The sequence below is a fragment of the Crassostrea angulata genome, chromosome 3 (assembly GCF_025612915.1).
Source record: "Crassostrea angulata isolate pt1a10 chromosome 3, ASM2561291v2, whole genome shotgun sequence".
Classification (NCBI taxonomy): domain Eukaryota; kingdom Metazoa; phylum Mollusca; class Bivalvia; order Ostreida; family Ostreidae; genus Magallana; species Magallana angulata.
Genome location: NC_069113.1, coordinates 47,354,055 through 47,367,566, shown reverse-complemented (window position 1 = coordinate 47,367,566; position 13,512 = coordinate 47,354,055). Strand labels below are relative to the sequence as shown.

General features: G+C 33.3%; 1 protein-coding gene across 4 annotated transcripts; it reads right to left on the bottom strand.

The window, feature by feature from the left end:
- Positions 1-706: 706 nt before the first annotated feature.
- LOC128178941 (collagen alpha-2(IX) chain-like) lies at positions 707-13,239 on the bottom strand. Of its 4 annotated transcripts, none has more exons than XM_052846378.1 (13): positions 12,557-13,239; positions 8,472-8,529; positions 8,270-8,359; positions 6,592-6,699; positions 6,347-6,436; positions 5,814-5,894; positions 5,522-5,593; positions 5,244-5,270; positions 4,476-4,541; positions 3,970-4,026; positions 3,615-3,644; positions 1,591-1,705; positions 707-1,428 (listed from the first exon to the last, which is right to left on the bottom strand). In XM_052846378.1, exons 1-12 carry the CDS (start codon positions 12,818-12,820, stop codon positions 1,602-1,604), a joined length of 1,047 nt encoding a protein of 348 aa, XP_052702338.1. In that variant the 5' UTR covers positions 12,821-13,239; the 3' UTR covers positions 707-1,428; positions 1,591-1,601. The 4 variants fall into 4 exon arrangements, with proteins under 4 accessions (XP_052702338.1, XP_052702339.1, XP_052702336.1 ...); XM_052846379.1 differs by having other exon boundaries at positions 707-1,410; XM_052846376.1 differs by having other exon boundaries at positions 1,591-1,708; positions 12,557-13,238.
- Positions 13,240-13,512: the final 273 nt, after the last annotated feature.

The window sequence follows — 13,512 nt, the reverse complement described above, 5'->3', positions numbered from 1 at the left end:
TGGTAAAATCAGGTCAATGGTCAACAATTCTCAAGGCAGTTCTTTGATATGAAGGTCAATACAAGTTATCGGTAATATTGTTCAGCAGATTCTACTGCTGACTGCGCTGCTGTTATGTAGGCAAGTTTTTTAACTGACAAGAGCCAACACCTAACAACTTTTTGCTGCAGTTAAGAAAAGGGTTATTTATTGGCATCACCGTGTCCGTAAGCGTTTTTTCTGTAGACGTAATTTTGCCGAACCATTTTCAAACTACAAGTGCATGGACTTTTCAGTGTTCTTAATCTGGGTTTGAATATCTGATCCTGCTATTTTATAACAAGTGCCTATTAATTTTAGAACTTTACACGTAACATACGTTTAAAAAATGTAATGATACTGTCATTAACATAGACAAATACATTAGTTTTGAGTGGGAAATTGTTGAGACATTGTGACAATTTGTTTGTCTGTTTGCCCATTTATCTACCCGTCCAATTTGAATGTCTGATACTTTACTTACAGGAGAACAAAATATTATAGCCTCATACAATGTACGTATCAAACGTTTGCTTTTGACATGAGTGTGTCATTATTGTTACATGTATCTGATACCATTGTATTTGTTTCTTACAAGCTCAATACTATTGATGAAAAACAATAGTCACAGTTTCTATGTATACACAAATCATGTATTGGGAGCATTTATAATATATTACAGCAAGAGTGTAAATTTCAAATACGTTTTATTATTGCTAAGAAACTTCCACAATAATTACAATTAAAGCAAAACAAAACGAGTATAATACAAACTGTTAAATGAACATATATATAGTAAATGATTCATATAGTAAATGATTCACAAATGGTTCAAATTCTTAGAAGACATGTATATAGCTGCCTCCCGAACTAAACGATATAAAAATTATGCAATATAAATGTAATACCGAATCAAAACGAGCATCTCTTCGAAGCATTTTACATAGATTTCCCAAAGGTAACATAATGATCTTTGTACTTCTCTGAGACCAACATCACACTCACTTCGTAGATCACGTGACTTTTCTGTGAATCGGATGAATTGAAAGCACTCTTTGTTATCTTAAGAAAACACATAATGTAATCAATGAAGATATCGCGTAGTCGAGATGTCGCTCGCGAAAGCCATTCACCCAAAGTGTAAGGACAGACACGCATGCACCAAAGGAACTTCAATATTTGCATATAGAAGTGTGAAAACATCACGATTTTAATTCATTTACATAATCACTCAACTCCTTATCAACCATCCAAAGCAGTATTCCGAAGAGATATCATTGAAAGAATGAGCTCTATTCCACACAAACACTAAACAACATAATGATTGTGGGATAAGGATACAGATGATCATCAAGTCTTGTTGTTGGCCACTGGTGATTTTGAGGTACATTCCTTCCAATAAAATTTCAGCTAACCATAATAAATAAATACAAATAAACAATGTGAAATTAAGTCTGACAAAATAAGGAAATAAATAGCTTTCAATTGCAAAAGTACATGTTGTCTCTCTTTATGTGACCCTTTACGTGAATATTCTATTATGCTTTCAGTGAATTAATGAGAGACACTTACCGGAATAAATGTCAACAAAATGCATAGAAGAAAATAAATGAATAGAGCATCACGTAGATAGTGTTTAGTATTGACTCTGCCCCGTTTCGCACGCCGCCCTCTTGATTCGGAATCCCTGCTGAAACAAACAAATGTTGGCGATTTCTATAAAATGACTATGGGGGTGGAATTGCCATGAGTTGTAGAGTACAATTAATACAGTCTCACAATTTCATGTTTGGTATGTTTTCTTTTCGAATGTAAATTTTATTTTTCACTACATCTGGTTTTATTTGAAATATAGATAGAATATAGGATTTTTACAGGCGATGGATTCACTTTTAAAATGTACATGTAGTTCTTCTGCTTAAAACTCTTAAATCAAAATATATAATTCATTCTTAGAAAGTTATATAAATTGAGATTGAATGATGAAAATAGCTTGGAGATATGATCCAAAAACATTATGCTGATTTTGAGCTGCTACTTAAATAGTATAAACTGAAGAAAGACCTCTTTGTAAATGACCTTTACATTAAAAATCATGGTCAAGTTCAATTAATTACACATGGAAAATAATTGCTTTGATGTGGAATTTAGTTTGATGTACCATATGAATTTAAAAAAATGGAAATTGCTAAGTGCATCGTTAACAAAGTTTCAGAAAGGCAGGTGTTCATTTAGAAAATACAATGCTATGTCTTTCTTTGGACGGGATAATGCAAACAAATTGGTTTGCAATGGTCGTAAAAAATAACAAAAAGAACGAGCTACATGTTTTATAATTAAAAGAAAACAGTCATATCTTTATACCTTTCGATATATTATCCAAAAGAAGAGTTTTTGACCAGTTTGGAACACTGATGTAAAAGCAAGTAAACTTTTGACTTCTGACACGTTCACATTCATTTTCAATTATGAAATACAATTTTGCATTTTAACAGGATGTATTCAGTTGGACACGACGTATTACTCTAACTGAACGAATGCAAATGCATCAATGAATTTGAATTTGAATATAATGTTAAAAAGGCAGTTAGTTAGATTTTCAAACAAACTTGATATTAGGGAACACCACATGTAAAATTATTAAACTTTTCAATTTGAAAGTTAAATGTGTTGAATACAATGATGAATTTGAGATTTATATATTTCCCCATTTATATCAATCAGTACCATAAATGTAATTATTAATAAACAGCACTTATATTTGCTGTTATTTATACTTGCATATATTTAAGTGCCAGTAGATGTCAATATTTATATACTGTCACCACATAATTATAATATTATATTAATTAATATATAAAATTATATTCTGCAAATGTAAAAAAAAAAAACACTCCAAAAAACAGTAAGATATTCTACAGTGTTAAATGTCCACCGAACATCGAGTTTCCATCAATTTTGCATCAAATGAATTTAGTACCTTTCTCATATTACTGTAAAATGTACCATAGTCTATTAAAAATTTGAAATTCCTTAAGAATGTCTATGCAGTGTCGTGCAATTGGTCTGAAATAAATTCTCCTTCTATATGATGATCCCATCAGAAATAAAATCTGACAGAAACCTTGTGAATCATTGAAAGGCTGTCCATAAACCCGGGGTCAGCTTCAGGTGACAGCCCCTCCCGGGTTTCTGGAGTGATAACTGTAAGTCCAAACTCAGTACCGTGCGGAATCAATAGACACAGAAAATTATTATTTCATTACGATCCCGACAGCTCGCCTAGCTCTTAAATCTGATGCCACTGATGAGGTAATTCACAAATGTGAAATGCCAGAGTGCTATAGTCAGGGCATCAATTTTAAGTCCAGCAATGTAGTTAGATTACATTTACTTTGGTACTGTCTTCCCGAAAGTTTTTATTAAAAATAGAATTTGGTGCTATGACTTAGTTTTAATTTTGGTAATTTTATAGTAAGGAAATAGTTATCTCTGAAAAGGTACCACTATGCATACGAAAGCAGGCCATACATAGATCAAAATTAGTTTTGTTTTAAATTAAAATTCTTATAAGATCTTATCATAAATATATTTACCATATGTATTCCTTTGAGGAGGAGTGCGAGCTGTAAAACAAAAGACTGTTTAAAAATGTATTTTAGAAGTTGAAAATGGTCTGTGTGTATTTTCATTTCTTGCAATTAGTTGTCTTTATCTTTGTTTATATACGTAATTTACAATAGTTTGATAACCCAATGTGTGTTTATTAAAATCAATAGATGTTAAGAATCGTGCGTTTCAGTGCATTGACATCTTCTTCAGTAGTGTAAATATATAGATTTAGAATGCATTTGCAGTCTGATGATATTATCAATTATATCATCGATGTTCTTCCTAGTTTGATAAACTGATTGGTTAATTTTTTTCTAAAAACCAAAGATTAATATTTACCTGGACGGTTCGTGGCAACTTTTCCCATTCTTAAGTTTTCCATTTTAATTGTTGAAACTTTCAAAGAAATAAATGATTTGTTACTGATAGTCAAACAAACTTACTTACATATACTATTATGCAAAATCCAAGCTTAATAAAATCTGTACATCTACCAAAGCCTAACATTGTTGATGGTACTGGTATACTTATTGAGATATTGGCTTAAAATATATAAATTATCACAGTGCTAAAAGCCATTTTTGGATAAATGCGAATTGTTGAGATTGGATTTTTCAAGAGAACTGTTTGATATAAAAATGTGCGGTTTTTTGTTTTTTGTTTTTCTTGTTGCATAAAGAATTATTGTAAATGTCGCATTAAAATACACTGTGTACATGCAATTATTTCTTTCGGGAAAAAAAATTGGAAGGAAAAGTGTAATTCTGAGTTGAAGTGTGCTTCCATATTTCAAGTACGATATTCTTGTAAGAATCGCTTTGTTCTATGTTGAGAATTGTCTTTACCTTGACATTCTCCCTTTTGTCCCTTGGGTCCCGGTAACCCCATTGGTCCGGGGTATCCTGGGTAACCTAAACATAACAATATAGAGGTTGATCATTATATGAAAATGTAACATAAGACTACATTTAATATAAAAGAGACCAATGAGTGGGTATCCGATTATATCTGCGTTCGGGAAATTTAGCGGAATTCAAAATTCAAGATACATTGTATGCATAATCTCAAACCTTACATGCGAAAACACGCACGTTTATTTTTTTTTAAAGCATAAACCCTGTTTTGTGTTCAACTCTTTTTAACTCTCTACAAACTTCATTTACACAAGGTCGCGATTTTTTTGGTTTGATTTACAGGTACGGAAATAAAATGAACTTATTAGGTGTTCTTAGGTTTCGCATACATTTTGTATCAATTCGATTTTTTGGAGACAATTTTTGGCACAAATTACCCGGATGTCGATGCTTTATGCATGATTTAAGACCAGATACAAATTGTTACGTGATAGAGTGTATAGCTCTACGACTTACAAAGAGAAAATACGCAAAAAATGTATATTTTTAGTATTTTCTCGTCTCGAGCAGCTAGATTGTATATAAAACGAATTTGCCCGCTCGAAATATATATTCCTCAATGCCTTTTATTAAATTTTGTTTGAATTAACAGCTTTATTTGACGCGTTGATGAGCCGGAAAGCCTTCCGATGCTGATGTGAATATCGATTCTAATTTACTCTGAGACAGGCCAAATTTCATTAATGGATGCATGATTACCTCTCTCGCCTTTCTCACCAACCTCTCCTACAAATAAAATAAGAAACCTCTGTTTATACGCGGTCCTGACCTGAATTGAAATCGACAAAACATGGATACAGTTCTTAAAAGGAAAGAACTCTTGAACATGGTAAAACAAAATTAATCAAAAATAGTTGTTCACATGCCCTTTTGAAAAGGTTACTAATAAAGTGCACCGAAGAAAAATGTGAAGTTTGACTACATTCCAACCGTAAAAAGAATATTATTTAATTTATTCACGTTTCATAGTTCCTTACCTTTGTCTCCGGGGTAACCATTGATGCCAGTTGGTCCTTTGTCACCTTTATATCCTTTTGGTCCGGCTGGACCTGAAATCCAAAATAGTTATGACTGCAACACAACGTATTTTTAGACACAAATAATTTGCGATTGCAACATCTGATGCAAGGTTAAAGAACAGTACGAAAATTTGTTTGTTTGCGTTATCTTTGAACAGTTTTAGAACTTTAAATTAAATCTTATTTTCTTTTAAATCACGATGCTGAAGTTTGACTTTTAATCTGAGGTTGTTTATCCATGGGTACTAACCAGGTGGGCCAGAGGGTCCATCGAATCCCATGGGACCAATGAGGCCTCTCTCACCGGTAGATCCCTTGTCACCCCGGGGCCCTGAGAGGGGATTGAAATATATATACATATACATTAAGTTACCGAAAAGAAATAGTTTTTCCAAACAATTTTTTATCCAACGAAACGTGTTTGACATAAAAAAGAATAATTGAAGAGGTCTGGACGGGTTCGGTTATTTTAAAACTACATATTAATCTTCCTAGAAGCGCAGCTCTGTGTAAGAATTGGGAAAATATTAAAAGTTTTTAATCTAAAATATTTTGAGTTTTTCTTCTAAATAGAAGAACCATGTCTTCTGGTACATGTAGATCTGACGGATAATTTGTTTATCACCCAGCCTTCTTAATACGCATATTCTCAAGTTTTAATAGAAAACGTTATTACATAATTATCTAAGTTACGCATAACGAAAGTGTAGAGCATACTAGTAAATGATTACTTTTTCTAAATAACAGTATAACAAAAAGTCGCAACGTGTTAAGTTTACAGACCTGGCTCCCCGATTTTCCCGGGAAATCCCAGAATGCCCTGTTTTCCTTTATCTCCTTTGGCACCTGTTAATCCTGGAAGTCCGGGACGTCCTTAATGTTGTAAACTCACGGTATCATACATGGTTATTTTCAGATAATACGCGTCACACATGCAAGGCCGAATTCTTAAATCCCAAATGTATTTTATTGCTTAGTTTTACAGAAAGACTTTGAACTATTTACAGTTATAAGCCGTATTACTGTACCTTCTCCCCCTTGGGGTCCTCTCTCTCCAGGTAGACCTCGCAGCCCAGGTAGACCTTCTTCTCCCTTAGGACCCATAGGACCTTCAAGCCCCGGGATTCCCATATCTCCTATAAATCAAAAGTTTAAATCATTTAATATAATTTCTTTCTAAGGTTGGTACAAGTTATAAAACTTGATTCACATTAAAGAATTTTATGCATTAAAGTCATAACAAAGCTTAACTTCAGGTACTGAAAGAAATCTTACAACCCTCCTTCCGAACAACATTACGTAATGTGATGGATGGACGGGCAGACAAAGTTATATCTACGTTCTTCCTAAATACTTATTTGCAGAGATTTTTTATATACTGGTAGTCATTGTCAAAACAAAATGTTATCCATTAATCCGCTTATTTCGATACGGCTTTGTTTTATTATCAATATAAAGATTGAATTATTGATTCAACATAAAAAAGAAAATTGTAGGTATCCCATGTAGGAACATAGTAAATATCTATTGATATTTTTAATTCTATTGTTACATATGCATGTTTATTTTTAAGAGTTCATTGGAAGTAACCATAGAAACAAACGAATAATTAATTTTTTTAAGTTGTCAAAATTATGAGTTGTGTTTTACAAATACCACTGAGTGAGTCGTGACCATTATACCCAGTGACTGAAGAAACTAGTGGGTATTGTTTTTTTGTTTTTGTTTTTACAAAAAAATACATGTCTCCCCTTCTCCCCAAGGATTGTAATATGGGGCAAATTTAACAATTGAAAAAAAAGGATGTCAGCTATATGTTACCCAGACCTAGAAAATCTTATTATCTTTTTCTTAATTTGACCTTGATTAAAACATAGTCAAGGTCATATATAAATCAATAGTACACCTAAGTGTATTATTATTGTTCTTTGTTTAAAGTTTGAAGTCCTTCTGTCAAAGTATATTGAGGAGTTTAACAATTAAGTTTTTTCTAATTTGACCTTGAAATAAAAATTCTAGGTCAAGGTCAAAAATGTTGGTAAGGTTCAACTTGGTTATATACCAACTATCTATGATACAACTTTAAAGTCTGTATGTGAAAGGAGTCTTGTGTTATGGTCCGGACAATATTTTTTATGAAAAGCTTGACCTTGAAAAAAAAAAGGTCAAGGTCAAAATGTTTGGTGGCGTGCACTCCTTCTCAATACTATCTAACTTTGTTCCGAGTTTGAAGTCTTAATGTCAAAGGGTATTTAAGTTACGGCCTGGACAAATTTGGAAGAAGAAGAAGAAGAAGAAGAAGAAGAAGAAGAAGAAGAAGAAGAAGAAGAAGAAGAAGAAAGTCGACAAAAACAATATGTCTCCCCTTTGAAAGGGGAGACATAATAAAAGATGATCATCTTCTACAAAAAGGGGGGGGGAGGGTACACGTTTTCCAAGTTTGATTTAGGAGGTTAACATGGTGCAAGTATAGAACAAAATTATCTTTTACGGGAGATATTACACTTTAGAAGGTTCTAGTATTCTAAGTTTGATGTCTGTCACTCAAGGGGTCCAAAAGGTATTGAGTAAAAATATCTTTTTCAGCTATTCTATCCATAGGTTTGCCTTTAGCGAGAGGGGCGAAAATAAATTAATTAAATTTGAAAAATACGACAATGTACATTCCCCCTTAATAATTAATCTTTCTGCCGCTGTATTACGCACCTTTGGGTCCAGTTTGCCCTGGATTGCCCGGGGCTCCAGAAAATCCATTGTACCCTCGATCACCTTTGTTACCTTTTATTAAGAAAGAGTCTGAAAAACAAGCAAGCATTAAAATAAATCGCACCACAAAGCTTTATCAAAGTTTAAAGTGTGTGTGAGGACAATGATGAAGGCTTTTCAAAATAGATGTACATGTACTTACTCCCTAGTGAACTGCGGCAAACCCGGAGAAATGTTTCACAATTTTCGTCCTGTAGAAGCTATAAACATAACAAGCCGTCATTAATCTTACTCACAACGAAGTCACAGATGGACTTGGAGTTTGGTGCATTCGATTTCAATACTGGTGATGAATGGGCTGAAAATTCTCGAAGGGACGTATATCAGCAATATATCAAGCAGTGTTAAACGTAATGAGATTCCATGACCAGAAAAATCGACACATATATATGGTCTACAGGTCTTGTATCGGGGGATTTCGAACACAAAACCCTTTAAGAAATCTATTAAAAGTATTTTCTTATTGAATCAAGGCCACATTTTGTAGGATTTTGTTTCAGTTCTGATCTTAATGTTACAGATGACTATTTTAAATGCATTAGTTCTTTAAACGAACAAGAAATTGCAATATTTGCATTAAATTCAAATTGCAAGCAGACAAGAAACAATAAAGTACATTCATAATATATATTTAAGGCTTTATACAGACGGTTCTGAAATCTAGATAGCGTTCGTAGCGGTCAATCACTCGTTAAATACTGTATGAAATTAATGTATAAAAGTCGGTGGATTTATTTAATGAAATGGTATAAGGATGGGACGAACATAAAGTGTTCATTTTTCCCTACAGTACAGAAATGGTTTGGCACAAAGCCCGTTGATATGAATTATTGACGCGGAGCAGGGTTTGATTGCGTCAGCAAATAGTCTGACACTGCGCGCACCTGTTGGCATACAATGTTCACTTCCGCTTTCACGCCGATCCGAGCTTAAAACAAGCAGTAGTTTAACATTGTATTGTCTTTTTACATTTCAAACCTTTTTTTCTTAAAAGCTTTATCTGCAAAAGTGTAAATTATGTTTGGTTGGTATTGCTTTACCGAGCCTTTTATTTCATGGCCACATAAAATCACAATGAGTTTAAGATAACTTTGTTTATCTGCTATAGTTTTCAAATAGAGAAGTAAAATAGCTGATCATGAATAAAGTGAAATAAAATTATTATCGTTGTTTCAAAACTCACATATCTATGCGTTATATCTTACAGTTGCTCATTTAGAACATATGCCTTTTATGTATTATATTGTTGGGAATCTTTTTTCATGACGGGAAATCACCGACAAATGCGGTAACCCTTCTGTGACGAATCTGCTTACAAGATCTTCAGGCATGAGCATATATGCGTCCAGCCATTTTCCCATGCTGTAAGTAATTACCGATATTCTGTATTGACGAGGCATTCTTGTAGATTAAACAAAGCACACTAGGGAATTTTTCAGCTCAAATAATTTTGGCGAAACGTTGCCTCTCGCTCAAGACTGAAAAATTATTTCTTTTCAGGTTGAGGTCTGCTGACACGTTGATAATCGATATAAGTTTGTAAGAACATAGCCAGAAACTCATTTGATCCGACGAAATTAATTCGATGTTACACGCAAAGAACTGTGAATGTCCACACTTCTGATGGTGGGCAATTGTAATTGGTCTTTGCCAGTTTTTTTTATTAAACTTTTTGGGATGGCGTTCTTGCTGAGCAACTCAATGTTTTTATGCGACATTCTGGACTGTATAAATATCACCTTTACGTTGAATTGAATGTTATTCGATGTGTGAAAACAGACTGGAGTCCATTAGCTTGCGAGTACGAGGGTTTAGCGTCCATCTATCACGAAAAATTAGCCCTAATATCCGGAGATCGGATATAAAGAAACTACCAGTGGTCTAATGTTTACTCATGTGATTAACCATAAATATTCTCCCTGTCAAAATACTCTTTTCCTTGTCTTTATCCTCTATAACATGAAATAAAATGCCACCATCTCGTACTGCTATGGTTTCCTAAGTTCTATCTCTTTTTGGAGTTAAAGGCCACACATGGGGGGATTTCATTTGTTATTAAGTTTTTGGCTGCAAGCACATTGGAATTTTTTGCAATTCTTTTTAAGACAATTAAAACTATTCTAATAAAGAGATTGTTATAACGTAGGTCTTGCGAGTTCCTCCCCCAATAAAACCATTCCAAAAGAATGGAATTTAATTAGGCATCACTTTCTAATGAATAGCTTATACGGTGTACGTAAAACATTTTAATTTGTAAATTTTAAATTATCTATCCCCATATGTTACATTTTAAATGCCATCTCGTCTATATCACATATCACACACACAATATATATATATATATATATATATATATATATATATATATATATATATATATATATATATATATATATATATATATATATATATATATACACGTGTTTGTGTGTGTATCACATATCTGTGTTGTTAATAAAGCTCAATTTTTAACGCAATGTAAGATTTTTGGATCAGCAACGGATGTTTATAACATTAATACAGAATTATAAGATTGTTGTATGATTTCAGTGATTGCAGACAAACTACGCACGTATATATATCCTTAACTGTGTTATCCTTACACAAGGCATCTTGATTTTACTGGAGCCGACTTGGATTCTTGTTCCAGAAAATGCGCTCCCACGAGCTAGAAGATTAGTTAAAGATTAGGTTTGATTAAATAATTCTTGAATTTACACGGTACTCGACGAACGAAAGCTAATCAACCTCATTAATTATTGATTTTGTTGCATTTTCATTGGTCTGATGTACGATGGTATTCGATTAGTCTAATTGCGGTCTACTTAGGTGAACATTTCTGCAACTCTCGGTCAAGTTGCAAAAATATGTACCACGATGATCCAGACAATCAAAAGTCCACTTAGGTCATCGCTTTTTCCAAGCAAATTTGGAAGTACTTCTCTAAATTATGAACAGTACTGTTAATATAGGCAAATATATATAAACCTCGTAAGTTTATTCTTATAGTAGGGTGAAAACGCAGCGAAACTTCATTTTCTTAAGTTCAAATTAATTTATCCTGATTCAACAACACCAGATGAACTGTTTTATACATGTAACAAAAACAAATATACCCCCCTGGAAAATGAAAATTTATTAAATTTACATAGTAAAATTATCGCGAAAATATGCCTCGGACCCCCCCCCCTGGCAAACACAATTATCCTTCGGACCCCCCCTGGAAAAATTTTCTGGATCCGCGCATGGTAAATACTAGTGTGCCCGTTTTCTAAGTTGTGCAATACTGATGAGAAGAATAAACGGACAGGCACACAAAAAAAGATAGGACACAGAAAAACAAAAGCATTATATTTCATAAGGGCATTATAAATAGGGCATTAACGACGGGCATTAAGATGGCGGTGTACTTAGAAAGAATATTTTGTTAAAAAAAGAGCTCCCAGAACGAGTTTTAAATGCATGTCAATAACTACAACACTTGCTTTTATACTGGAAATATACAAATTTTCTTTTAAATACTGGTAATGATCAGAACAGTGAAAGGCGAACTTGATGAAATTGACAGTTTCATTGATTGAAAAATGACTGTAAATAATAATTTACTAGAGTATATTAAAAATAAAACCATTTTAATGTTGTTAAGCCAAGGTTTTTTGCCGTTATTCAATTCGGAATCTAAAAGGTCGTAAAAAAATCCCTCATAGTAAATTCTAGCTTAGCTAAAGGGAACAAAACGGTAATCCCGAAGGGACCGTATGCACTGCGTCTAGCTTAAGAATGACTTTAGATTTGTAAAGGAGAAAATAGGACGTCTCTTGTAATAATTTAGTCCTCTTTCTACCATTGCATTGCCTTAGAAATCCAAACTCATCATACAATGCATCTAATCAGTCTCTCTTGAACACTCAAACAATTTAAAAAGCAATCTGAAAAATCCTGACTGATGGAATACCTTGAATGCAACATTTACAACAATTCCTTTCATAATAAGCTAATGGGAGTTCAGATTTTGCCTGAAAGTCAATTATCTGATGAAATATCAATACAAGAAAAAGAAGTATGATGGAATAAAAAATATATATAAGATAATATAACAAAATGTATATACACGAGTTTTCAATTCATTAAAGCGTGATTTCTGGCAACTTGGGAGTAGCCGTAAACAATATTTTTTCATACATAATGCTTAAACATGAAAGTTTATGAAAGTTACTGGTTACTTACATAATACGACCTCCGAAATCGATGGACCCAATGAAGGTTTTCTTCTGTATTCTCACTATAAGTATTTTTGGTCCTATGTGAAGCATGGAACCCTTTCTGGTCAGTGGAATTCCCGACGTTAGGAGTCTGGTCACAATCCCGACTTCTGAACAAGGTAACTGCCATAAACACGGACACCGAAAAGTGAACAATCAAACATCCATACAGGACTTTGACATGGAACGCTATCCTTGTAACTTCCAATATCTCACGGCTTTTCTCCATTCTTTCATTTTGCAGACGACATTTACAATACTTAAGGTAAATTTGTTTTGATTTTAAAGCATGTTTTTGAAAATTCTAATGCTCCTCGTATGTTGATGAGTTTTAAAAAAAAATGATTATAGCGATATTTCCGTGTTGTCGTTCATTACAGATGAAGGTGCCCGGATCTCTTTACGCCTTCGGAAGTCCATTATCTAACACACCCAGAAAGTCACGGAATAACCCTTACCTCAGACTAAGAGGTCCATCTTAGAGCGCAGCCAATATGCCTCCGAAGTCATTCCCGTTATACGTACATATTCTGCACAATAAATGAAATCAGACGGTGCCCGCTACAATCGATAGTTTGGGATGTCGGTGTAGGCATTTAAAGTTAAAACAATAAGAGTTGGAACAAAATTCTAAAAGAATGACAGGGGTAGTTTATCCAATTAATGTGATTTGGTTCAACTGTATGCGAAATCAGCTTTCGAGTTTGAATTCGATTTGTGGTCATCAAAGTACTCACTAGATCCACCAACAGTTAAAAGTTAAAGTAGTCATTGTTTTTTAGCCATATTATTATTTAATATTAAAAAAAACTTGAAAGATTATTATTGGAATTTGATTGTTGAATATTTATCTGGATATTCAATCAGAGCTCTTTTTCAGTCACCTCAAGGTCTTTTTAAACTATATGTACAAATTCTTTG

What these genes read in the sequence shown, in the direction of transcription:
- LOC128178941 (XM_052846376.1), bottom strand. Translation starts at nt 12,820, where the DNA reads ATGGAGAAAAGCCGTGAGATATTGGAAGTTACAAGGATAGCGTTCCAT. An exon ending in TTGCCGCAGTTCACTAGGGA is followed by an intron (nt 8,360 to 8,471) that starts GTAAGTACATGT and finishes CTTGTTTTTCAG; the next exon opens with ACTCTTTCTTAATAAAAGGT. An exon ending in CGGGAAAATCGGGGAGCCAG is followed by an intron (nt 5,895 to 6,346) that starts GTCTGTAAACTT and finishes ATCCCCTCTCAG; the next exon opens with GGCCCCGGGGTGACAAGGGA.